Source organism: Oncorhynchus mykiss, chromosome 16, assembly GCF_013265735.2.
Source record: "Oncorhynchus mykiss isolate Arlee chromosome 16, USDA_OmykA_1.1, whole genome shotgun sequence".
In the NCBI taxonomy this organism is placed as follows: domain Eukaryota; kingdom Metazoa; phylum Chordata; class Actinopteri; order Salmoniformes; family Salmonidae; genus Oncorhynchus; species Oncorhynchus mykiss.
In genome coordinates this window covers 18,977,134-19,002,593 of record NC_048580.1, presented here as the reverse complement: position 1 = coordinate 19,002,593, position 25,460 = coordinate 18,977,134, and the positions used below count along the sequence as shown (strand labels likewise).

The 25,460-nt window shown below is 45.4% G+C and overlaps 1 protein-coding gene across 5 annotated transcripts in view; it reads left to right on the top strand.

The window, feature by feature from the left end:
- Positions 1-25,460, top strand: part of LOC110491528 (PH and SEC7 domain-containing protein 1) — a 67,124-nt gene that overhangs the window by 20,062 nt on the left and 21,602 nt on the right. For all 5 annotated transcript variants that reach the window (XM_036946407.1, XM_036946408.1, XM_036946406.1 and 2 more), the window contains 5 exons: positions 756-944; positions 1,781-1,861; positions 2,194-2,306; positions 2,397-2,455; positions 4,702-4,791. In XM_036946407.1, the coding sequence (XP_036802302.1) occupies positions 756-944; positions 1,781-1,861; positions 2,194-2,306; positions 2,397-2,455; positions 4,702-4,791 (532 nt within the window). The remainder of the gene's footprint in view (positions 1-755; positions 945-1,780; positions 1,862-2,193; positions 2,307-2,396; positions 2,456-4,701; positions 4,792-25,460) is intronic.

Below are 25,460 nucleotides of genomic sequence, written 5' to 3'. Positions count from 1 at the left end.
TGTCTGTGGAACTTGTTCAGTTTATATTTCAGTTGTTGAATCTTGTCATGTTCATACAAATATTTACACATGTTAAGTTTGCAGAAAATAAACGCAGTAGACAGTGAGAGGACATTTATTATGATATATTATGGCTGAAGTCCAGACTTGTAGTTCAAGTCCTCTTCTATCATTTGAAACCATGTATTATCAACAGATGGAACTCACAGGTCTTAATTTTCTGTTTCTGTTCTTGTTCCAAGGTGACATAACATGCGTAAAGCTATTACCACAGCATAATTGAGATATAGTGCGGTGTGCCCTCCTGAACCCTCTACTGCTTGAAAGGGGGTTAAATGACTGGGTGATATAGAGAGAGTTGCAGGAAAGGATAGATTTATGGAAGGAGGTTGTATAATGTGTCCTTCTGTTTATTGTGCCCTATGTATGCTTAACATGGTCCACATTTGAGTGTATTAATGTACTGAATTATCATTGTGTCACACCAGAAGAAAGCATTGGCCTACAATAGGAAAGGTTCCAGGACTATTTTTTTTCAGTAGACCTGACCAGAGACTTACAGTTTTGCTGCAAGCTTTACAGTGTTGCCGTGAAGAAATTACAACAAAGTGGGTTGCATCCTAATTTATCCACACCTCCCTTCACTCTTTGTCTTTGTCCTCCCGCTCCTTCCCTTTCTCCCTCTATCCCCCTCCCTCTCCCTCTTAACCCGTCTCTCCCTCTCTTTCCCCCTCTTACTTTTTCTCTCCCCCCAGGGAGAAGGCTCGTCTGGCGACAGACTCGGAGCTGGATCAGGACCTCAGTGAGCGGCTGGGACTGGGGAGCAGCGACACCCTCACCAACGGTAACCGTGCTGACGGAGAGGCCGCCAAGCGCTTGGCCAAGCGCCTCTTCACCCTGGACGGCTTCAGGAAGTCCGACGTGGCCCGTCACCTCAGCAAGAAGTGAGCACCTGGCACCCAGCCTTCTCGTGTTATTGATCCTTCTCTTTACGATGTGCTGCTGTACTTTGTCTATGCTATGTGTAGCGTGTATACTGCCGATGACAACACCTAGTATGGATGTGGCTAACATTTCCAAGATCTCTCTCTTTCTCTCGCTCTCTTCTATACTAAACCTGGTCTGGACCTTGTCTGACCCCTTGGTTTTCCTCCGCGGTTGTACTCTTCGATTAGTCTGTCTGTCTGTCTGTCTGTCTCTCCGGCCTGTCTGCCTGTCTGTCTCTCCGTCCGTCCGTCTGTCTGTACCTTCGTCCGTCTGTTTGGTGAAAAGGAATTTAGGATGAAAAGAGATTCCTTCTGTCTGACAGATTCACCCTGGGAATCAAAGTTTCAAACTGAGTGTTATTATAAGGGGAGTTAGTCCAAAGTTGTCACGTTGGTGGGGGCGCATCTTAAACTCTTACAATGATCATATCCAATGAAAAGCTGTCTGTCCGTCCATCTTTCTGCTCATCCATCCGTCCGTCCATCTGTCTGATGAAAAGGAATTTAGGATGAAAAGAGATTCCTCCTCTCTGACAGATGCACTCTGGGAATCATCGTTTTTGGCCCCAAGTCTTCGTTTCAAGGACACAACCCAACTGTGGCCTTGTGTGTTTGAGCTGGGAAAGCCAGCAGCTGATTAACATGTTGTTCTCACTCCCTCTCCCTCTTTCTCTCTTTGCCTTTTTCTCTCTCTTTTCCTGTCTCTCTCTCCCTCTTTCTCTCTTTCCCTTTTTCTCTCTCTTTTCCTGTCTCTCTCTCTATTCATTTATCTATGTTTCTCTCTCTCTCCCCAGCAATGACTTCAGTCATAAGGTTGCAGAGGAGTATCTACACTTCTTTAACTTCACAGGTCTTAATGTGGACCAGGCTCTGAGGTGAGAGGTTCAAACTGACTGACTGACTTGTTCAACTAGCCAGCCACTGGTTAGTAGATGGTAATACTGCTCTCTGGTGGCAGGCTGAGGGAAAGTAGCCTAATATGCCAGACTTGTGTTTCTAGCCCAGAAAAAACGCTCCTGATTCAATTAATCAAGGGCTTGGTCATTAATTAAGTCGTTGAATAAGGTGGACAGGTGCGTAATGAGGTGCGTTACCGCTGGGCTGGAACCAACATTTGCCACCCTTTAGGATACTAGAGAAACTGGATACTGGATTGGGGTTGAGAAGCACTGTGTTTCTGCTCAATGTGTGTGTCTGTGTGTTCCAGAGCCTTACTCAAGCAGTTCTCCCTGATGGGAGAGACTCAGGAGAGGGAGCGGGTGCTGTCTCACTTCTCCAGGAGATACCTGCACTGTAACCCAATACTCATACATACTGAGGGTAAGAGGACGCCACTGTCTCATTTCCACTATAGAAATAGCACAGCTCCGTCGTCATGGTAATAGATTGAAATGTCTCCTCCTTATCCAGATGGTGTTCATACCTTGACCTGTGCCCTGATGCTGCTAAACACAGACCTGCATGGCCATGTAAGTTGAGTTCTGTGTGTGTGTGTGTGTGTGTGTGTGTGTGTGTGTGTGTGTGTGTGTGTGTGTGTGTGTGTGTGTGTGTGTGTGTGTGTGTGTGTGTGTGTTAGGGATACAAATGTCATTAAGTTCAGGGTAGAGTTCAGTGTAGAGACATTTTTCAGAGATCCATTCCCCCCCAGGCTCCACTGACTCAGTACAGTGGTAGCTTTGGGAAATAAGCCCCCGACTTATCAAAAGCTGATCTGGGACCAGCCTCCTGATTTCAATGTGTTCCTACACTATCATATAATCCAGTCCATATCAAACTGTAGACTGATTACCATATAACTCTAAATCTAGGCCATCTATTGCTGCATGGTGTGATGTGCAACCTCTACAGATGACTCCAGGTAGTTTAGTCGAAACCATTTATATTATATGGAAATATTCAGGTCTGGTTGAAGGGGCTAGAGCTGGCTTGATAAGAAACCCACTCTCTCAGGGGCAGGGGGGATTGAGAGATGCCTGGCTGGTATAGTTCTGTGCTTCATCACCATCATCATCATCATCATTCATCATTGTCACCAATGTCATTATCTTCTTCTTCTTCAAAATCATCATTGTCATCAATGGCGTCATCCTGATCATCATCATCATCATAGTCCCCAGCATCTTCTTCGTCTTTATCTTCACTCACTATCTCTTTTCAGCAATATTCCCAGCATGCAATAGTAGCAGATGGGGCTCTGTGAAAACTCACTCCTCAGCCTGAAGTGTCTCCCCTTGCGCTGCCGAAAAACGAGCTTTTCCGCGGTGTGACTGAGTAAGACGCCTCAGGAGGGCGGCCACGTTTGTTTGCGAGGCAGAGGTCATGCGTTCGAGCCTCAGTGGGAGCCCAATCAGGAGAAAGCGGTACTCGCTAAGCAAGCAGCGTGACGTCCTTTAAACAATCTCCTTCTGAACACTCTCAGCTCATCAGCTAGATTAAATCAATTGGATGAGGTCCCTGAAAGTCGTTTCTCCCCATAACATCCTTCAGAGATGAATTCTAATATAATAGTTTGTCGAAGAGCTGCAGAAGGACAGATGAATTAGACAATCTGTGCCTCGAATATTTTAGATGACTGATGTTGGTGGTGCTTTTTAAAGATGATATTCATTTATAGCATAGTAGTCTCGGAAATCTCAGGGATAGGGCAATAGCGCTAGGTCTAACAAATCACAAGTTTGGCTAGGCGGGGCTTAAAAAGAATCCCCTCGGAAACATAGCAGAGGCGGACACACAATATAGACGCGGATAGCTAGCCACTGACCCTACCAGTCAGTGGTTTTAAGCTGGTAAAGCTAACATCATGGCGCATGCAAACTACTCACTTGCGAAACACACTCATTGAAAATATCTAGCTAGCTACCGGAGATGTTTACGGCAGGGCTCTGGACGGATTTTCCAGCATCCAACTCCGCCCTTTCCTCTCTGCCAAACCGACGTTGGTTTGAGGACAGACATGTATGCTGGAACATTGGTACATTGTGAGAGAAAACCCACCTGTCTAGAGCAGGGATGGATACCTAACGATATTCTACTATGAGTTACAATAGTAGAATACACCAGGTACAATTTCTAAATGTGGTTGTGCATCAGCAGTTTTTCTCATGTTATGTCAGTCACTAACAGTCACTAACAGTCACTGACAGTCACTCAATTAGCCCATGTCAGCTAACACTTTTTTCATTGGTAAGTTAGTCTAGCCAGCTATCAAAACATAGTTTAAAATGGCAGGAAATTAGCTGTAAAATGTAACTTAGGGCCCCTAAAATGCTAGGTCTCTGACTGCATGTGTGGGTATGGATGTGGGTATGGATGTGGGCATGGATGTGGGTATGGATGTGGGTATGGATGTGGGTATGGATGTGGGCATGGATGTGGGTATGGATGTGGGTATGGATGTGGGAATGGATGTGGGTATGGATGTGGGCATGGATGTGGGTATGGATGTGGGCATGGATGTGGGCATGGATGTGGGTATGGATGTGGGTATGGATGTGGGCATGGATGTGGGTATGGATGTGGGTATGGATGTGGGCATGGATGTGGGTATGGATGTGGGCATGGATGTGGGTATGGATGTGGGCATGGATGTGGGTATGGATGTGGGTATGCAGACCAGCGAGTCACTGAGGACCCTTATTATGAGTTCAAAAGTTGCCCATCTGTGGTCTAGAGAGACTAATAGCATAGAGTAAGTACTGTGTGTCATGTTTTTCAGAACATTGGCAAAAGGATGTCCTGCACACAGTTCATTGAAAACCTGGAGGGTCTGAATGAGGGTCAAGACTTTCCCAAAGACTTGCTGAAGGTGAGTCACTGTACTGTACATTGCTATAAAAATACACATACACACACTAATTGTTGTGTTGTCTAGCAGACCAGGAGAAGACTTACTGTACCTTCCCTCTGGTGAATCTCTGCTCGAGATCGGACAACGTTAGATTATGCTATTAGCTTCTCCCTGTTGTGGGCAGCATAATGGGGTTAGGCTCATCTGGGGCCATTCATTGGGAGCCCACAGGCACACCAGCGGATGCCAGATGAGCTAAATCAGTGGGGTTGCCTGCCGTTGACGTGGCTAATGATGATGCGTTTGATTCGTTTTGTCTGCAAAGGGTTCCCTCAACGCGTAAGTCAACAAGTTGTAATGGTGTATCTATAATACATGTGAGAGAAAGGGAACCAGGCAATATTTTTCACCCAGAAATGAAGGAATATGAATTCTAAAAATGACAGGCTTTGCTGTTATTAAGTCAGGATAGCATCAGCTCCCCTGCCATGGTACAGCTTTAAGGTGAGAGAGAGATGGAGAGAGATAGATAGAGAGAGAGAGGTGGTAGCTGTTTTATTTATGCACTGTATATATCTAGGAAGTGTATTTTAAATCATGCTCTCCTCCCACTCCCTCTCTCTCCCTCTCTCTCCCTCTCCTCCAACTCCCTCTCTCCCTCTCTCTCCCTCTCCTCCAACATCCTCTCTCTCCCTCTCCTCCAACTCCCTCTCTCCCTCTCTCTCCCTCTCCTCCAACATCCTCTCTCTCCCTCTCTCTCCCTCTCCATCTCTCTCCCTCTCCTCCAACTCCCTCTCTCTCCCTCTCCTCCAACTCCCTCTCTCTCCCTCTCTCTCCCTCTCCCCCAACTCCCTCTCTCTCCCTCTCTCTCCCTCTTTCTCTAACTCTCCAAATGTTTTCCCTGCCCACTTTCTATCTCTCGTTTTCTCTCTTTCACTCCCACTCCTTGTTCTCCTCGCTGCCCCAATCCCATCCTAGCTTATCCCAACATCATTTCATTCTGACTAAATGACTGTCATGTTGTTCCCGATAATCTGCTTCATATCCTTCATTCCCTTCCCTCCTTTTCCTGCTTTCCCATTTCCCTTCTATCTCTGGTGTGTATTCCCTGGTCACCCATTATCATAATAATGTTACATTACACACACACACACTCATGCTTGGGCCAACCTGAGCCTGACATCCCCACTAAAATACTCAAAGTAGAGGGGCTATCTCTCTCTCTCTCTCTCTCTCTCTCTCTCTCTCTCTCTCTCTCTCTCTCTCTCTCTCTCTCTCTCTCTCTCTCACACACACACACATATGGATTTTTTGGGGGAGTAAACATTTTATTTCCATTTAAATCCTATTACCCCTATCCCTAACTCCTAGCCCTAACCTAACTCCTAACCTAACTCCTAACCTAACTCCTAACCCTAACCTAACTCCTAACCTAACTCCTAACCTAACTCCTAGCCCTAACCTAACTCCTATTCCTAACCTAACTCCTAACCCTAACCTAACTCCTAACCCTAACCTAACTCCTAGCCCTAACCTAACTCCTAACCTAACTCCAAACCCTAAACTAACTCCTAGCCCTAACCTAACTCCTAACTCCTAACCCTAACCTAACTGAACAAAACATTAAATTAAACATGTCACACTTTTTCAGCTAGTAGAAGTTGCACTGATAAATGATAGTAATAGTAGCCTGCTCACCCTTCTGCAGCATGCGTGCCAGTGCATGCATGCACATTTTTACAACTGAATGGGAACTTGCCTGCCCTCCCATTTGATCAATGACAAAAACATTTGATTAACAACTAACTTTGCTAACTTTGGATAACAGTTGTTCAAGTTCAGCATAGCTAGCTAGCAAAGCGATTCATATTTCTTGCTAGCTAACCAAATGACACCTGCATCTCTAGCTGTAGGGGGGGAAGTCTGTCACTCACCCACTCCTTCAATGACATGGCATGACATCCTCCTAACAGCTAGCTAGCTAGCTAACGATAGGCTCCACCATGGTGGACTCAAAATGTCTTGTAGTTGAGTAGCCTGCCTAGGCTACTGATCAAATGTTGCTGTAATAAGCCTATAGGTTTCTCATTTACATGGTGTTTTGTTGCAGGTTTACTTTTTGGGTAATTCATTGTCAAACTTTAAAAACCGAAACCAGACTGCAACATTTTAGTAGCCTAGCTAGGATTGTGGCATGTCTGTACACTTTCCCTCCTCTGTGCACTGTGAAAGGGACACACGAAAGAAATTGAATTCACGATGCCAGCTCACTGTTGACTAATTTACCCTCGCTTGTGTGTCCTATTGTACTTTAGTAGTGATTTTTCGCCAGGTGTGAATCCTTTATCTTATAACTTTTTGACAATCATGATGACATTTTCTGTAAGCTACAGCAATGACCTGTTGGAACCTAAACTTGGCATAGACATTTAGCCGACAGAGATGGTCGCCTCGCTTCAGGTCCTTAGGAAAGTATGCAGTTCTTTTTTTTTAAATGTATTATTTCTTACATTGTTAGCCCAGAAAATCTCAAGTGTTATTACATACAGCCGGGAGGAACTATTTGATATAAAAGCGATGTCAACATACCAACATTACGACCAGGAATACGTCTTTCCTGAAGCGGATCCTTTGTTCTGACCTCCACCCTGGACATAGGATCTTATCCCAGAGAGCGACCCAAAACAACGTGGTCGTCGCAGGAGAGGCAGACCGAACGGCATACTGGTCAAACTTAGAAGGCGAGCACACCATCCAATGCTTCTGAGCATATTACTCGCCAATGTCTAATCTCTAGACAACAAGGTGGACAAAATTAGGGCATAAGTTGCCTTCCAGAGAGACATCAGAGATTGTAACATTCTCTGTTTCACGGAAACATGGCTCACTTGGGATATGTTGTCAGAGTTGGTACAGCCACCCGGTTTCTTCACGCATCGCACCTACAGAAACAAATAACTCTCTGGTAAGAAGAAGGGCTGAGGTGTATGCCTTATGATTAACGATTCATGGTGGCATCAAAACAATATACAGGAACTTAAGTCCTTTTGTTCACCTGACCTAGAATTCCTTACAATCAAACCCCCCACCCCCCCAAGCAGATACCTCGACGGCCCTGAAATAACTTCAGTGGACTATATGTAAACTGGAAACTGGATTTTAACAAAGCTAATCTGAGAACAAGGCTTCCTAAATTCTATCAGCATATCAAATGCGCAACACGGGCTGGTAGCATTCTGGACCATTGCTACTCTAACTTCCGCGATGCATGCAAAGCCCTCCCCCACCCTCCCTTTGGCAAATCTGACCATGACTCTATTTTGTTGCTCCCAGCCTATAGACAGACACTAAAACAGGAATCGCCCGTGCTCAGGTCTATCCAACACTGGTCTGACCAATCGGATTCCACGCTTCAAGATTGCTTCGATCACGTGGACTGGGATATGTTCCGGGTAGCCTCAGACAATAACATTGACGTATATGCTGACTCGCTGAGCGAGTTTATTAGCAAGTGCATCGGTGATGTTGTACTGTGACTATTACAACCTTCCCTAACCAAAAACAGTGGATTGATGGCAGCATTCGTGCAAAACTGAAAGCACGAACCACCGCTTTTAATCATGGAAAGGCAACTGGAAACATGACCGAATACAAACAGTGTAGCTATTCCCTCCACAAGGCAATCAAACAAGCAAAGCGTCAGTATAGAGACAAAGTAGAGTCGCAATTCAACGGCTCAAACACAAGACGTATGTGGCAGGGTCTACAGTCAATCACGGATTACAAAAAGAAAACCAGCCCTGTCGCGGACATTGACGTCTTGCTCCCAGACAAATTAAACAACTTCTTTGTTCGCTTTGAGGACAATACAGTGCCACTGACACGGCCCGCTACCAAAGCCTGTGGGCTCTCCTTCACCATGGCCAACGTGAGTAAAACATTTAAAAGTGTTAACCCTCGCATGGCTGCCGGCCCAGACGGCATCCCTAGCCGCGTCCTCAGAGCATGTGCAGACCAGCTGACTGGTGTGTTTACGGACATATTCACCCATAGCACTCACTTCTGTCATCATGAAGTCTTTGAGAGACTAGTCAAGGATCATGTCACCTCCACCCTACCTGATACCCTAAACCCACTCCAATTTGCTTACCGCCCCAATAGGTCCACAGACGATGCAATCGCCATCACACTGCACACTGCCCTATCCCATCTGGACAAGAGGAATACCTATGTAAGAATGCTGTTCATTGAGGCCTCCCGGGTGGCGCAGTGGTTAAGGGCACTGTACTGCAGCGCTAGCTGTGCCATCAGAGCCTCTGGGTTCGCACCCAGGCTCTGTCGTAACCGGCCGCGACCGGGAGGTCCGTGGAGCGACGCACAATTGGCCTAGCGTCGTCCGGGCTAGGGATCTCCTTCTCTCATCGTGCACCAGCGACTCCTGTGGCGGGCCGGGCGCAGTGCGCGCTAGCCAAGTTTGCCAGGTGCACGGTGTAGCCTCTGACACATTGGTGCGGCTGGCTTCCGGGTTGGATGCGCGCTGTGTTAAGAAGCAGTACGGCTGGTTGGGTTGTGTATCGGAGGACGCGTGACATTCAGCCTTCATCTCTCCCGAGCCCGTACGGGAGTTGTAGCAATGAGACAAGATAGTAGCTACTACAACAATTGGATACCACGAAAAGGGGGTAACATTTTAAAAAATAAAATAAATAAAAAAAAAAAAAGAATGCTGTTCATTGACTCCACATTGACGGGACAGTAGTGGAGAAGTTCCTCGGCGTACGGAAATGGTCCACCCACACAGACAGCTTGGTGAAGAAGGCAAAACAACACCTCTTCAACCTCAGGAGGCTGAAGAAATTTGGCTTGTCACCTAAAACACTCACAAACTTTTACAGATGCACAATTGAGAGCATCCTGTCGGGCTGTATCGCCGCCTGGTACGGCAACTACTCCTCCCACAACCGCAATGCTCTCCAGAGGGCAGTGAGGTCTGCACAATGCATCACCGGGGGCAAACTACCTGCCCTCCAGGACACCTACAACACCCGATGTCATAGGAAGGCCAAAAAGATGGACATCAACCACCCGAGCCACTGCCTGTTCACCCCTCTATCATCCAGAAGGCGAGGTCAGTACAGGTGCATCAAAGCTGGGACCGAGAGACTGAAAAACAGCTTCTATCAGACTGTTAAACAGCCACCACTAACATAGAGTGGCTGCTGCCAACATACAGACTCAAATCTCTTGCCACTTTAATAAATGTAATAAATGTATCACTAGTCACTTTCAATAACCTCACTTTAATAATATCTACATATCCTACATTTCTACATCCTACATATGTATATACTGTATTCTATACCATCTACTGCGTCTTGCCTATGCCTCACGGCCATCCATATATATTTGTATGTACATATTCTTATTCATTCCTTTACACTTGTGTGTATTAGGTAGTCGTTGTGAATTTGTTAGATTACTTGTTAGATATTACTGCACTGTCGGAACTAGAAGCACAAGCATTTTGCTACACTCGCATTAACATCTGCTAACCATGTGTATGTGACCAATGCAATTAGATTTGATACAACATGTTTAAACTTTCGGTCGGGTACAAGATTTGTTCAGTGCCATTAGTGATGATGGGCTGGCTCCTGTTGGTCAGGGAGGAGTGTTGTGTGAGTGGCAATGCACTGCCGTTTGGTGTGCAGGACGTTCTTCTTCGATGGGGTTTAATGGCGGTTGGCATCCAATGTTAATGGCGCATTACCGCCACCAGCTGGATTAAACAAAAAAAACATTGCGAGAAAGGGGGAAAACGACATCATACAAAATGAAACACGTCAACTAAGAAAACCCATCCCACTTCTTCAATCCCAGTCCACTCCAAAATACATCCCTTCACACGCTCAGGGGCCTGTGATGGCGGTACATTCACTGACAGGATTTCTTGCATGACCTCGACTGTGAAATCACAAAGACCCGAAAAACGTTCAGCGGCATTCACAATGATTCCAGTTTTTCTCAGACTTGTTCTCCGCTTGTAGTTTATGACCATGTCAATAAATAATACAAAGTACACCTTTTTAACAGGTAGCATTTCACTATGCCTTCGATTAATGAGAACCCTTCACTGGTCGTGGTGGCTCTACTACCATTGTTTCTCCCCCGCCACTCGTTCCTTCCCATCTTCTCACCGCCTCCAGATGGGAGACACGCTGGACACCCCTTTCCACCTCATTCTCCTTCACACGAACAGGGCACTCCAGGAATTCAGGCTCATGTTCACCTCCACAGTTGCAGCATTTCACTTCATCTGGCGTACGATACTCTTCCCCTCTGCACACACTTGACACATGACCAAATATTTGACATTTATGACACTGAAGGGGCTTGTGCACAAAAAGCTCCCACAGGGTATCTCATGAATCCTAACTTGGTTTGAGAAGGGAGAGACTCTTCATGAAAGAACAGGAGCATGGATGAAGTTAATTCCTTTTCTCCGTCCACCATACAGGTCAGTCGACGTGCACCAACCACTCCATCGATGTTTTCAGTTATATCCTCTGACTTTACTTCTTGTGCCACGCCAGAAATAACCCCCTTGATGGGTGACCTGCTGCGAAAATCCATACAGGAAAACATTCCACTCCGGCATCTTTTTGAGTCTTAAAACACGCCAAAAATCGAAATAAGACCACTGTTTGTGACTCTCACCACAACTCCACTCTTTGATCCAAATCCCTCACTCCGACTACAAATGAGTTGAGTGGTTTCCTCCACCACAGCTTTTCTTCTCCTGTTTCCCCTTTTCTTCACCACTGTAACACACTCGTTCTCCCTTTCTGTGCTATTAGCTTCACTCGACTCACTGGCAGCTTAAAACAAAACCTCTGTTTCTGCCACTTTCTCCACGATCAACATCACCCGAATCGCGCCTTTCCTAGTCGTGCAGCACATTGGCAGCGCAACGCGGCCGGTATGGATTGACAACCCAAATCATTGCGTGGCGGGATAGAAATGTGTAACGCCTTGTGTTTGACATGTGACACGTGCGCTAGCCTATTACTCATGTTATGACAGGCTTGTGATCATTGCCCTTGCTAGATTGATTGTATTGACATTCCCAGCCTTAATTACAGTCGTTTTTGTTATTGAGTCATTGAAACTGAAACAGTGCACCCCGAATGGATGGAGGAAGCAAACAATGTATCAGGACAGCTTTTATTTACAACCTGACAGCAATATGTTGTGGACTACCAGGAAATGTATTGGTGAATTATATTAATCATGCATTGAACTGTAACCATCTATTCTGCCAGCAATGCCAGCAAACGTCATGGGATTTTGAGTCAAATATAACCTATTTTTAAAAGCTATTATAAAGTTAGTTTTGTAACATCAACTGGGAGTTTGATATTTTTGACTGATCTTATGATTGTTTGTTTCATATCTGCAAAGTAGGTAAAACACTGTCAGTTACACTTTAAGCCTGAAATAGCATTTTAACAAATTCAGGACATGAAAAAAGTCCTGACTTATTTCTTGTTTTCCTACTGTGTCAGGACATTCTGGTGACTTGTCAGGACATTGTGGTCTTGAAAAGATAGGAAAACATGTCCACAGACAGACAGACAGACAGACAGACACACACACACACACACACACACACACACACACACACAGTCACACTACATTCCTCCTAATTTCTATATTATGGTCTCTCAGTCTAAATCTCTCGGGCTCTCGCTCTCTCTCTTTCTCTCTCGGCCTTTCTCTTGGTCTCTCTCTCTCTTGATCTCTCTCTCTGTCGCTCTCTCTCTCTTTCTCTCTCTCTCTGTTGTTTCTGTTTTCAGTGTAGCACCACAGCACCCCCACCATGCCACCCTCTCACTCTTTGCCTGCTCTCCTCTCCTCTCCTCTCCTCTCCTCTCCTCTCCTCTCCTCTCCTCCCTCCCTCCCTCCCTCCCTCCCTCCCTCCCTCCCTCCCTCCCTCCCTCCCTCCCTTTTTCTTGAGGTTCAAAGTGTTTTATTTTCAGCGGTATGAAATAGCAGTGCCCCCGGAGGAGGCAAACCTGTGTGCTGCTCTTCTCTTCAATCTCTAGCTCTAACATCACACTATCTCTCTCTTTCTCATACTCTCTCTCTCTTTCTCACAGTATCTCTCTCTTTCTCACAGTATCTCTCTCTTTCTCACACTATCTCTCTCTGTCTCACACTATCTCTCTTTCTCACACTCTCTCTCTCTTTCTCACACTCTCTCTCTCTTTCTCACACTCTCTCTTTCTCACACTCTCTCTCTCTTTCTCACAGTATCTCTCTTTTTCTCACACTCTCTCTCTTTCTCACACTCTCTCTCTCTCTTTCTCACACTCTCTCTCTCTTTCTCACACGCTCTCTCTCTCTTCCTCACACTCTCTCTCTTCCTCACACTCTCTCTCTCTTTCTCACACTCTCTCTCTCTTTCTCACACTCTCTCTTTCTCACAATCTCTCTCTCTTTCTCACACTCTCTCTTTCTCACACTCTCTCTCTCTTTCTCACACTCTCTCTTTCTCACACTCTCTCTCTTTCTCACAATATCTCTCTTTCTCACACTCTCTTTATCACAGTATCTCTCTCTTTCTCACACTACCTCTCTCTCACAGTATCTCTCTCTTTCTCACACACTCTCTCTTGCTACAACACTTCCAATCATCAACGTACATACTAGGGAGCTCATGGCCACTCCTCTGTTTTTTACTTTCCCACCTTTCCTTATTATTTTTGTGCACGCCCCCTTCTTTTATGCATATTTTATTTACCATGAAGTTACAAGGCATGTTGTACAGTTGTTTGTTTGTTTATGTACAAGTTTATATTCATGTTCAAATACATCGTAGAGACGCTGTTTTATATCTAGACTATTGTAGAATGTTAAAGGAAATCACATAGAGATCTCAGATCAGAAGATCCCGAGTTTTATAGAGGAGGGTAAGGTGATATTGGGGGTGGGGGGGGAATACCTTTTGCATCCACAATACTGGAAAAACACAAAGGGAGCATTTTCAGTTATACAGATTATAGACAAGTCTGAGGTGATATTTTGGGGAATTTCAACCTGTGCCATATGTTGAGGGATGGCTGGGAGGGACAGGCTACACAGAGGGGTACTAAACTGAACCCTCCAGCTACAGCTGAAATCAGGAACCAGGCGGTATGTAAAATAATGAGCAGGCTGAGCACCCCCGCGGTACCCGTTTCACCGTCTCTCATTCTCTCCCTCTGTACTTCGTGCTCTCTCTTTTACGCTCTAACTCTCTTTCTCACTAACTTTCCCTCTCCTCTCTTCCTCTCTCCATCCCCCCCCCCTCTCTCTCGCCTCTGCAGCCTTTTCAGATTAAACCCAGTGATATGTTTCCCATTAACACTACAATAGAGAGACAGAATGGAGCAATCTCCTGTACTGTGCAGATAGCTGGCTATGGCGTCACACTTATCTCTCAGCCTTCTCAACACAATATTAGGCCTCCATAGCAGGAGTTTAGCAGATTTTCTCAGTTCCAGGCTATTCCTTCTTAATAATATAATAATTATTAAACTAATTATGATAGCGGGTTGGAGGGCATTCATTTTCAATTACTTTGTTCAACAACACTGTTGTACGTTTTTGGAGGGATGTTGTTGTTAGGTTTCATAAGTGGATGAATGATGTGCTTATAATGATTGTAATAAGTACAGGTCCACCGTCACACTTCCACAGAGGTGAAAAGATGGTCAAGTCTGCGAGTAGATAACCAATGGTATAAATGATTACTGCTTTAAGAGTTCCTTGGCATACGTAACCCACATGTCTGATGTTTCGTGTCCCCCTTTCCTGCGTTGCCTCTCTAAGTCTAACCTAGTTCAGTGCATCGTCAGCTGCTTCTAGTAGATCATATTACTGTAACGTGTACGTGTGCTTCTGGTAGCGCACACACTCTATCAAGCTATTTATACATCTAGTAGTCTGTGCCTGGGTGTACCCAATTGATACCAAGGACACTATAAACTATCCAGATGTGCGCTAGGGGCCACTGTCCTGTCCCCTAGTCCCACATGCTATCGCTCAGCCAAAATACACTACCGGTCAAAAGGTTTAGAACACCTAGTCATTCAAGGGCTTTTCTTTATTTGGACTATTTTCTACATTGTAGAATAAAAGTGAAGACCTCAACACTATGAAATAGCACATATGGAATCATGTAGTAACCAAAAAAAGTGTTAAATAAATCAAAATATATTTTATATTTGAGATTCTTCAAATAGCCACCTTGATGACAGCTTTGCACACTCTTTGCATTCTCTCACCCAGCTTAGTAGTCACCTGGAATGCATTTCAATAACAGGTGTGGGATTTATGGAATTTCTTTCTTTAATGTGTTCAAGCCAATCAGTTGTGTTGTGACAAGGTAGGGGGGGTATACAGAAGATAGCCCTATTTGGTAAAAGACCACGTTCATATTATGGCAAGAACAGCTCAAATATGCAACAGTCCATCATTCCTTTAAGATATGAAGGTCAGTCAATACGGAGCTTTGAACGTTTCTTCAAGTGCAGTCGCAAAAACCATCAAGCGATATGATGAAACTGGCTCTCATGAGGACCGTCACAGGAATGGAAGACACAAAGTTACCTCTGCTGCAGAGGATAAGTTCATTAGAGTTACCAGCCTCAGAAATTGCAGCCCAAATAAATGCTTTACAGACACATCTCAGCATCAACTGATCAGAGGAGACTGTGTGAATCAGGCCTTCATGGTCGGATTGCTGCAAAGAAACCACTACTAAAGGACACCAATAAGCAGAAGAGACTTGCTCGGGTCAAGAAACACGAGCAATGGACATTAGACCGGTGGAAATGTGTATTTTGGTCTGGAGTCCAAATTGGAGATTTTTGGTTCCAACCACTGTTTCTTTGTGAGACACAGAGTAGGTGAACGGATGATCTCTGCATGTGTATTTCCCACCACAAATCATGGAAGAGGAGGTGTTATGGTGTGGGGGTGCTTTGCTGGTGACACTGTCTGTGATTTATTTCGAATTCAAGGCACTCTTAACCAGCATGGCTACCACAGCATTCTGCAGCGATACGCCATCCCATCTGGTTTGGTCTTAGTGGGACTATGATTTGTTTTTCATCAGGACAATGACCCAACACACCTCCCGGCTGTGTAAGGGCTATTTTACCAAGATGGAGAGTGATGGAGTGCTGCATCCAATGACCTGGCCTCCAAGGTCCCCTGACCTCAACCAAATTGAGATGGTTTGGGTTGAGTCGGACAGCAGAGTGAAGGAAAAGCAGCCAACAAGTGCTCAGCATATGTGGGAACTCCCTCAAAACTGTTGGAAAAGCATTCCAGGTGAAGCTGGTTGAGAGAATACCAAGAGGTTGCAAATCTGTCATCAAGGCAAAGGATGGCTACTTTGAAGAATCTCAAATATAAAATGGATTTTGATTTGTTTAACACATTTTTGGTTACTACATGAGTCCATATGAGTTATTTCGTAGTGTTGATGTATTCACTATTATTCTACAATGTAGAAAATAGTAAAAATAAAGAAAAACCCTTGAATGAGTCAGTGTTCTAAAACTGTTGACAGTTAGTGTATGTCACACAGAGAGATGTTTGTAGACTAGTCATAGTCAACCACCCAAAGGATTCAGTGTTAAATTATGTAACTAGACAGCCAGAACTTTCCCATCACCAATTATTGGAAAGAATTAGCATTTTGGGGCCCTTGTCCAGCACATAGTTGAGATTTTCACCTTGAGCCCAAACCCCTTAAAACCCCTCTTTTTAATTTGTTGGCTGTTAGCCCAAGCCAATGTGTCACTGTGCAGAGGTCAAAGGCTAGCAGGGCCAGGTATCTACTGTAAGCTTGCCCTCTTGGGGACCTTCAATGCTGCAGAAATGTTTTGGTACCCTTCCCTACGGTGAACCATGGTGGTGGCATCATCATGCTGTGGGTGGTGTCAGCATTGTGCTGTGGGATGTTTTTCAGTGGCAGGGACTGGGAGACAAGTCAGGATCGAGGCAAAGATGAACGGAGTAAAGTACAGAGAGATCCTTGATGAAAACCTACTCCAGGGTGCTCAGGACCTCAGACTGGGGCGAAGGTTCACCTTCCAACAGGACAATGACACAGCTAAGCACACAGCCAAAACAACGCAGGAGTGGCATCGGGACAAGTCTCTTAATGTCCTTGAGTGGCTCAGCCAGAGCCCGGATTTGAACCTGATTGAACATCTCTGGAGAGACCTGAAAATAGCTGTGCAGCAACGCTCCCCATCCCACCTGACCGAGTTTGAGAGAATCTGGAGAGGAATGGGAAAAACTCTGCAAATACAGGTGTGCCAAGCATGTAGCGACATACCCAAGAAGACTCAAGGTTGTAAACGCTGCCAAAGGTGACTCAACAAAGTACTGAGTAAAGGGGCTGAGTACTTAGATTTTGGTTTTAAATGTTTAATACATTTGCAAAAATGTATAAAAACCTGTTTTTGCTTTGTCATTATGGGGTATTTTGTGTAGGTTGATGGGGGGGGGACTATTTAATCCATTTTAGAATAAGGCTGTAACCTAACAAAATTTGAAAAAAGTCAAGTGGTCTGAATACTTTACCACCTTTTCACCTCTGTGGAATTTTTAGGGTGGGCGGTGCTTTTGCATCTACATTTGGCTGTGTGTCTGTACCCAAAAGCTCTGGCAGCCATTCACCCAGGCCACCATATCTTATGCCATGCTGCTGGGTGCCAGCCTTTCAGTCTGGGCTGAGGGAAAGAGGTCATGTCTGGTGCTAGCTGCCTGCTTAAATTAGCAGAGACGTGGGGTGTAGAGTGCACCCCACCCGCTCCCCAAGCTGTCTCACAAGTGAACATGAGAGAGAGAGAGAGAGAGAGAGAGAGAGAGAGAGAGAGAGAGAGAGAGAGAGAGAGAGAGAGAGAGAGAGAGAGAGAGAGAGAGAGAGAGAGAGAGAGAGAAAACATGACATGTGGCAGGTTAGCGTTTTTTGTCATTAATCTTGTTCTGGAGGCAGCTCTGCAGTGTGGTCAATAGCTGGCACAGCTACAACGTCATAACATCTGACAACCTTAAACTTAACCTTAACCACACTGTTAACCCTAATGCCTAACCCTAACCTTACATGTTCATGAATTTTTACATTTTAGCCAATTTTGACTTTGCAGCTGGCCCGTCTAGCGGAGATCGCTCAGTTCTGCCTCAAGGACAATAAACGTCAACCTGCATTTGAACTGGACCTCTCAGCTCCGGCCACGGACTTTGATAAGGTCACACAAGGCACTGGCAGGTGTAAAGCATATATGTTGGACAAACATTATCTCTCATTGGATCTAAGTTGTTGCCCTGTTCTCTCTGTCCATTCTGCCCCTCCCACTTCCCCGCAGTCTATCTTGTCGGTGGTATTTTTTGGGGGGGGCACTGCTCATTAGCATACGGAGAATAGATCTAGCTCCATTGTCTAGCCTCTCGGTGTGGAAACCTGAGTGGTTTCAGTCTTGCGGTCATATCGATGAATCACACGCTGCGTGAGTGACACCCTCATTATATCTCTTGTCAGCCCAATGGCTGTAGATCGTGTGATTAATCCTGTTCCCTTGTCCCTCTTATTGATTCTTAATGTGGCAATCAGCAGTTGAAACAATAACAAAGCCGCCCCCTGTTTTCGGTAAAAAAGCCGAGGGATGGAGCTTGAGAACTGTAACCACTCTCAAATTCATAGACACAGCTATGGACACAAGGACTGACCATCCATGATATCAAAATGATAGTTTTAACCGTGTTTTGAGGCTACATAGTGTTTGTTTACAAGCAGTGCTTATATTTGGGGTTCTGATGGGGTGCGACAGTTGAACTAAGCTCGTGAGGTATTTCTAAGTTATATTCTACACACATCAATGGGTGTATATCATTCATTTCTCAGTCCAAAAATTAATGTAGCAACTGCAGATTGCCCCTTTAAGTCAACGATTCTATCTGACAAGAGGCCAGTCCTCTTCCTTCATGGATCTTCTCATCCCAGGTTGCTGACCAGGGCTACATTTTTCTCCTCTATCTCCTCTATCATGTTTCTTCCCTGACCATACCTTACATGCAAATCCTATTTTCTAGCAGTGGTGATAGGGTTTTAGGTTACAGGTGTGCGATTGTAGCTGGGTTGCTCTTGGGGAAAGGTTCGAACTCCAACCTAATCATTCAGAACAGGAGCAAAACAAATAGGCTTTTAGAAATGGTGCTACTGCATTTTGTTTCGTTGTTCAATAGCGTTTGTCTTGAATGTTCAACACGCTTGTTGCTCACATGCGGGCTGGTTTGAGCTCGTTCGTTACGGGTTGAAGTTATGGATTCTTGTTTAGTTGTTGCTCTCTGCATTGTCGGGAAGGGCCTGTAGGTAAGCATTTCACTGTTAGTCCACACCTGTTGCTTACGAAGCATGTGACAAATAACATTTGATTTGAGAGAAGAAAAAAAAACACACACAAGATATCACAAGATATCACACACACACACACACACACACGTGCATAAACACATTTTCCTGCTGATTCCCACCACTCTCTCCACCACCTGACTGAGGAGACAAGCACTGAATGCTAATCACCATTCAAAGAATATTCAGGAGTGTGTGTGTGCTGCGCGCGTGAGTATGTGTGTGTGTGACTGGAGGAGGGAGTTGGAAGTCTGTGATTCGCTGCCGACAGACAGAGAGAGAGAGAGGGAGGAGAGGGATAGAGGGAGGGGCTCATATAGAGAAGAGAGCACATACACAGTTGCCGTCAGGTCTCTCTCCTCAGTACGATTCCGGCAGCTCTCCGACACAGAACCAAAAAGAGGATGACAAAAAGATAGACGACTGAAAGACAGAGAGAAACAAGGAGGGAAAGACAACAGAAGGAGGACAAGCTTTTCTCTAACTCCCCCTCCCCCCTCCAGAGGGCACAATGGGAAGAGATTTGGAACCGTTGAAAAGAAGCATTGAGAGATGGCACGTTGAAGAACAAGGAGAAGGTGATAAAAGAAGTGAGGGATCAAAGAAGTGAGGGATCAAAAGAAGTGAGGGATCAAAGAAGTGAGGGATCAAAGAAGGAGTAGATGCCGACAAGGGACCCGGACAGATGGACGGACGCTGATCTCCTAAAATAGAGGGGTAGTCATCCCTCCATCATTCTGGTTGACGGACAAAAGGGTGGTCATCTTCCATCTTACACTGGGAGCAACAGGATATAACATAGCCCCCTTTTACTCTACTGGGTAGACTGAACCAGGCAGTCCTACGATATCTTGTTCCCCTCTTCTCTTTTTAACTGGACGTTGGTCTAGTTAGACAGTTCCTTCAATTCTTCTCCTGTTTCTTCATTACTTTTTGTTTGTATTTTGGGGGCAAGTGACGCAATCGAGAGTGCTATTTGGAATCCCTGCTCGGGAAGTGGGAGGAGTCCTATGTGGACTCTTTACGTCGTGTGTGTGTGCGTTTCTATGTGTGTGTTTGTGTTTCTACGTGTGCGAGCCTCTGTGCTTTTTACCTCCTTATTTCCGCCCTTGGCACCCATCTGTTTCATGCTGGCTGTCCTTTCACACCTCTGCAAGTGTTGTGCACCATCTGTGTGTGTGTCATCGTGAGTGAGTGTGTGTCAATGTGAGTGTGTGTCAACGGGAGTGAGCGTGTGTGTCAATGTGAGTGTGTGTAAGTATCTGTCACCCACAGTTACGCCACTGGTCAAAAGTTGGCCAGTTACCATTTTTGGAGGCACAGCCCGGCATACTGTTTAAGCTGGGCAGAAGGGGGACAGAGGGCCCGCTTAGCCAACAGCTGTCAAGGGAACAGTTTGAGAGATTCTACTGTCTTCTCCCAATAGGACCGGTAGGACTATTATTAAACCTCCTGGAGGATCAATTCAATGAGGATCTGATCCAAGAACAGTGTTAACTGATCACCTGATACGCCCACCTGTGGACGGTGTCGCTTGGTTAATACATTCAATCCAAAACATGTCAGTGTGACATTGAGTGGCAATGAAGGAATTGCCATACCATGTTCTATAGATGAACTGTCCGATCATCCATTATTTGATCAGATTCCAGATGACCTAATGAGTGTGTGTGAGAGAGTGTGTACCACAGTTTGATGCTCTCGGGGATGCTGTGAGAGTGACAAGAGCTACGCGCTGTTTCTTGCAACAGACGGCCCTCTATGAACTGTCACTGAACTGCTTGGCCCTCAGTCTCGTCACTGTACTTAAGAGCTGCTGAGACAGACTGACTGACAGACAGACAGACAGACAGGCACCTTTTTCCTCTTGTTCTTGGCCATGCCCTACTGTACAGCTCTCTGAACAGGAAGACGAAATCTGGGTGTATCTGGAACCATCGCTTGGCTGTGTGCAGTGTGTACCTTTCTCTGATTGGCCTATCTAGTCCTGCTGTGAAACATTATCCTCGGGGGGGGCCATGATCGGCGTGAACAGCCTGCACTCGGCGGGGCGCCTGCGCTCGCGCTCCCTGTGCTCGGTCCGCTATGGCCGAGACTTCCGGATGATTGACCCTTTCCGCTACCCCCGTACGCCCCGCTCGCGCTCCCTCAAGCCCCTTATGTTCCCAGACCTGCTGGGCAAGGCCCAAGACGGACAGAACCACCCGCAGGCCCGCAAGAGGAAGAAGGTACAATGTGCCACCCGGGTAAGACACCGACTAACATAGCACAACCTGCTGCGTTAAACTGTTCCACACTTAATTCAGCACTTTGGTTGTGTTTGCATGTGTTAAAGTGGGGTTGTGTTTCAAGCTATTTCTTATTTCTGAAGACATTGTTTATCGCTGTCATGTCAACATACTGTAAAATGCCATGCCTAGCACTGTAGGTGTTTGTAATTTAGGGACATTTTTGTCTGTCAACCAAAGACAATGCAACCTTGTACATCCACAGATTCATACATTTATAAATGACTTTTATAGGGAAAGTGAATAATTTGTTAGTTGAGTAGATTGCAGATTGGGTGATCACCAGGCTGACAGGCCCTTCCGTAATCTAGGCTACCGCATGTTGTGTGTAGTAACCGGTGGTAACACCAGCCCTCAAGGCTAACTCTCATTCGCTGCCCGGGTGCCGTGGGACTCTGACGTAGCGCGTAGGTGAAGGTGACGAACATTCATCCTGATCTGAATGAGGCCGACTGCTCCCAGTGACACTGATTATGCCTCTACACCCTGTCCTCCCCCTCTCTCTCCCACTCTTATGGTTCTGACAGGGCCTCCCCATACATCTCACTTATTCCCACATGAACTCCCCCCCCTCACCCCCACACCTCTATTACGTTAGACTCCCCTCCACCGACTCCTTGGCAGTCAGGACCAGTGTTACGTGTATATTAACATCTGTCTCTCTCAGCTTGATCTCCTTCCAATGTACTACTACTGTAATGCCAATAATTATGGACCCCCTGTATGTCTCAGCTATACGACTTACTCTCATGTTTACTGTTGTGCTTTCGGTTCAGTTTGCCTGGTTTTCCAATCGGAGTCAAATATGAACAGGATTTGTAATTACATTTCAAATCAAATCAAATTTATTTATACAGCCCTTCGTACATCAGCTGATATCTCAAAGTGCTGTACAGAAACCCAGCCTAAAACCCCAAACAGCAAGCAATGCAGGTGTTGAAGAATGTTGGCTAGGGAAAACTCCCTAGAAAGGCCAAAACCTATGAAGAAACCTAGAGAGGAACCAGGCTATGAGGGGTGGCCAGTCCTCTTCTGGCTGTGCCGGGTGGAGATTATAACAGAACATGGCCAAGATGTTCAAATGTTCATAAATGACCAGCATGGTCAAATAATAGGTCTGAGACAGGTAGCACGTCCGGTGAACAGGTTAGGATTCCATAGCCGCAGGCAGAATAGTTGAAACTGGAGCAGAAGCACGGCCAGGTGGACTGGGGACAGCAAGGAGTCATCATGCCAGGTAGTCCTGAGGCATGGTCCTAGGGCTCAGGTCCTCTGAGAGAGAGAAAGAAAGAGAGAAAGAGAGAATTAGAGAGAGCATACTTAAATTCACACAGGACACTGGATAAGACAGGAGAAGTACTCCAGATATAACAAACTGACCCTAGCCCCCCAACACATAAACTACTGCAGCATAAATACTGGAGGCTGAGACAGGAGGGGTCAGGAGACACTGTGGTCCCATCCGATGATACCCCCGGACAGGGCCAAACAGGAAGGATATAACCCCACCCACTTTGCCAAAGCACAGCCCCCACACCACTAGAGGGATATCTTCAACCACCAACTTACCATCCTGAGACAAGCCCGAGTAATAGCCCACAAAGATCTCTGCCATGGCACAACCCGAGGGGGGGCGTCAACCCAGACAGGAAGATCACATCAGTGACTCAACCCACTCAAGTGACGCACCCCTCCTAGGGACTGCATGAAAGAGCACCAGTAAGCCAGTGACTCAGCCCCTGTAATAGTGTTAGAGGCAGAGAATCCCAGTGGAAAGAGGGGAACCGGCCAGGCAGAGACAGCAAGGGCGGTTCGTTGCTCCAGAACCTTTCCGTTCACCTTCACACTCCTGGGCCAGACTACACTCAATCATATGACCCACTGAAGAGATGAGTCTTCAGTAAAGACTTAAAGGTTGAGACTGAGTTTGCGTCTCTCACATGGGTAGGCAGACCATTCCATAAAAATGGAGCTCTATAGGAGAAAGCCCTGCCTCCAGTTGTTTGCTTAGAAATTCTGGGGACAATTAGGAGGCCTGCGTCTTGTGACCGTAGCGTACGTGTAGGTATGTACGGCAGGACCAAATCAGAGAGATAGGAGTAGGAGCAAGCCTATGTAATGCTTTGTAGGTTAGCAGTAAAATCTTGAAATCAGCCCTTGCCTTGACAAGAAGCCAGTGTAGGGAGGCTAGCACTGGAGTAATATGATCACATTTTTTGGTTCTAGTCAGGATTCTAGAAGCCGTATTTAACACTAACTGAAGTTTATTTAGTGCTTTATCCGGGTAGCCGGAAAGTAGAGCATTGGAGTAGTCTAACCTAGAAGTAACAAAAGCATGGATAAATGTTTCAGCATAATTTTTGGACAGAAAGTTTCTGATTTTTGCAATGTTACGTAGATGGAAAAAAGCTGTCCTTGAAACAGTCTTGATATGTTTGTCAAAAGAGAGATCAGGGTCCAGAGTAACGCCGAGGTCCTTCACAGTTTTATTTGAGACGACTGTACAACCATTAAGATTAATTGTCAGATTCAACAGAAGATCTCTTTGTTTCTTGGGACCTAAAACAAGCACCTCTGTTTTGTCCGAGTTTAAAAGTAGAAAGTTTGCAGCCATCCACTTCCTTATGTCTGAAACACATGCTTCTAGCGAGGGCGATTTTGGGGCTTCACCATGTTTCATTGAAATGTACAGCTGTGTGTCTTCCACATAGCAGTGAAAGTTAACATTATGTTTTTGAATGACATCCCCAAGAGGTAAAATATATAGTGAAAACAATAGTGGTCCTAAAACGGAACCTTGAGGAACACCGAAATTTACAGTTGATTTGTCAGAGGACAAACCATTCACAGAGACAAACTGATATCTTTCTGACAGATAAGATCTAAACCAGGCCAGAACTTGTCCGTGTAGACCAATTTGGGTTTCCAATCTCTCCACAAGAATGTGGTGATCGATGGTATCAAAAGCAGCACTAAGGTCTAGGAGCACGAGGACAGATGGAGCCTTGGTCTGATGCCATTAAAAGGTCATTTACCACCTTCATCTTCACAATAGGATGATCGAGCAGCAGTAAGGGCTCTTCGATACTGCACGGTACTGTCTTTCCAAGCAATGGCGTTGTCTTTCCAAGCAATGACATTTGAGCGTCTATATGTAGAAATCAATAATTGACTCAAATTTGACCATGAATCTCAAGTTAATGACATTTCTCAATGAGCCACTATGGCTATAATTGCTGTTGATACTAGCAACAGTAGATCAATCCATCTGTTTTTCGGGTTCACAAATTGACCCCCAGATTTGATATGTTGAAGACTTTTGTGCTACAAAAGAGAGTGCATTGAAATTAGACTTTGAAATGGGCTGAATACTAATATTCATGAAGCTCGTAACACAGTTTGAGTCTCGATTTGTATACAGTATGTCTCCATAGCGAGGGGACATTTGAGCCCAGAACCTAAAATCCAAATGGTCTGGCTGCTCATGAATATTCAGACGTATTTCAATTAGTGCCTGTATAATAGGAAACGTAGGAAATTAGTTTGAATGGATACACTACATCGAACACATTGTTCATTTCAATGGGTTTGACTGAGAAACCACACCTCAATATTATGTCTAGAACAGTCAGTGGAAACCAACACAAACTGTCAATCAACTCGATCGAATTGAATATCATCAGAATCAGTTTCTCAATCATACAACATTTGAAAATAAATAAGCTCAAACTGATTTCAATGGCAGATAAGACCTACTACCTTGTACAGCCATTTGTCCCATCTCCTTATGAAAATGCCATTGTATATTTTCCCAGACTTCAGAGGATCTGGGAGGGACATGGTGATGATGTACTTCCTGCTAGAGTCCTCTCCATCACGTCAGCTGTCACAGTTGTCCGTCAGTCCCTTCTAGGGCCTTGATCTGAATT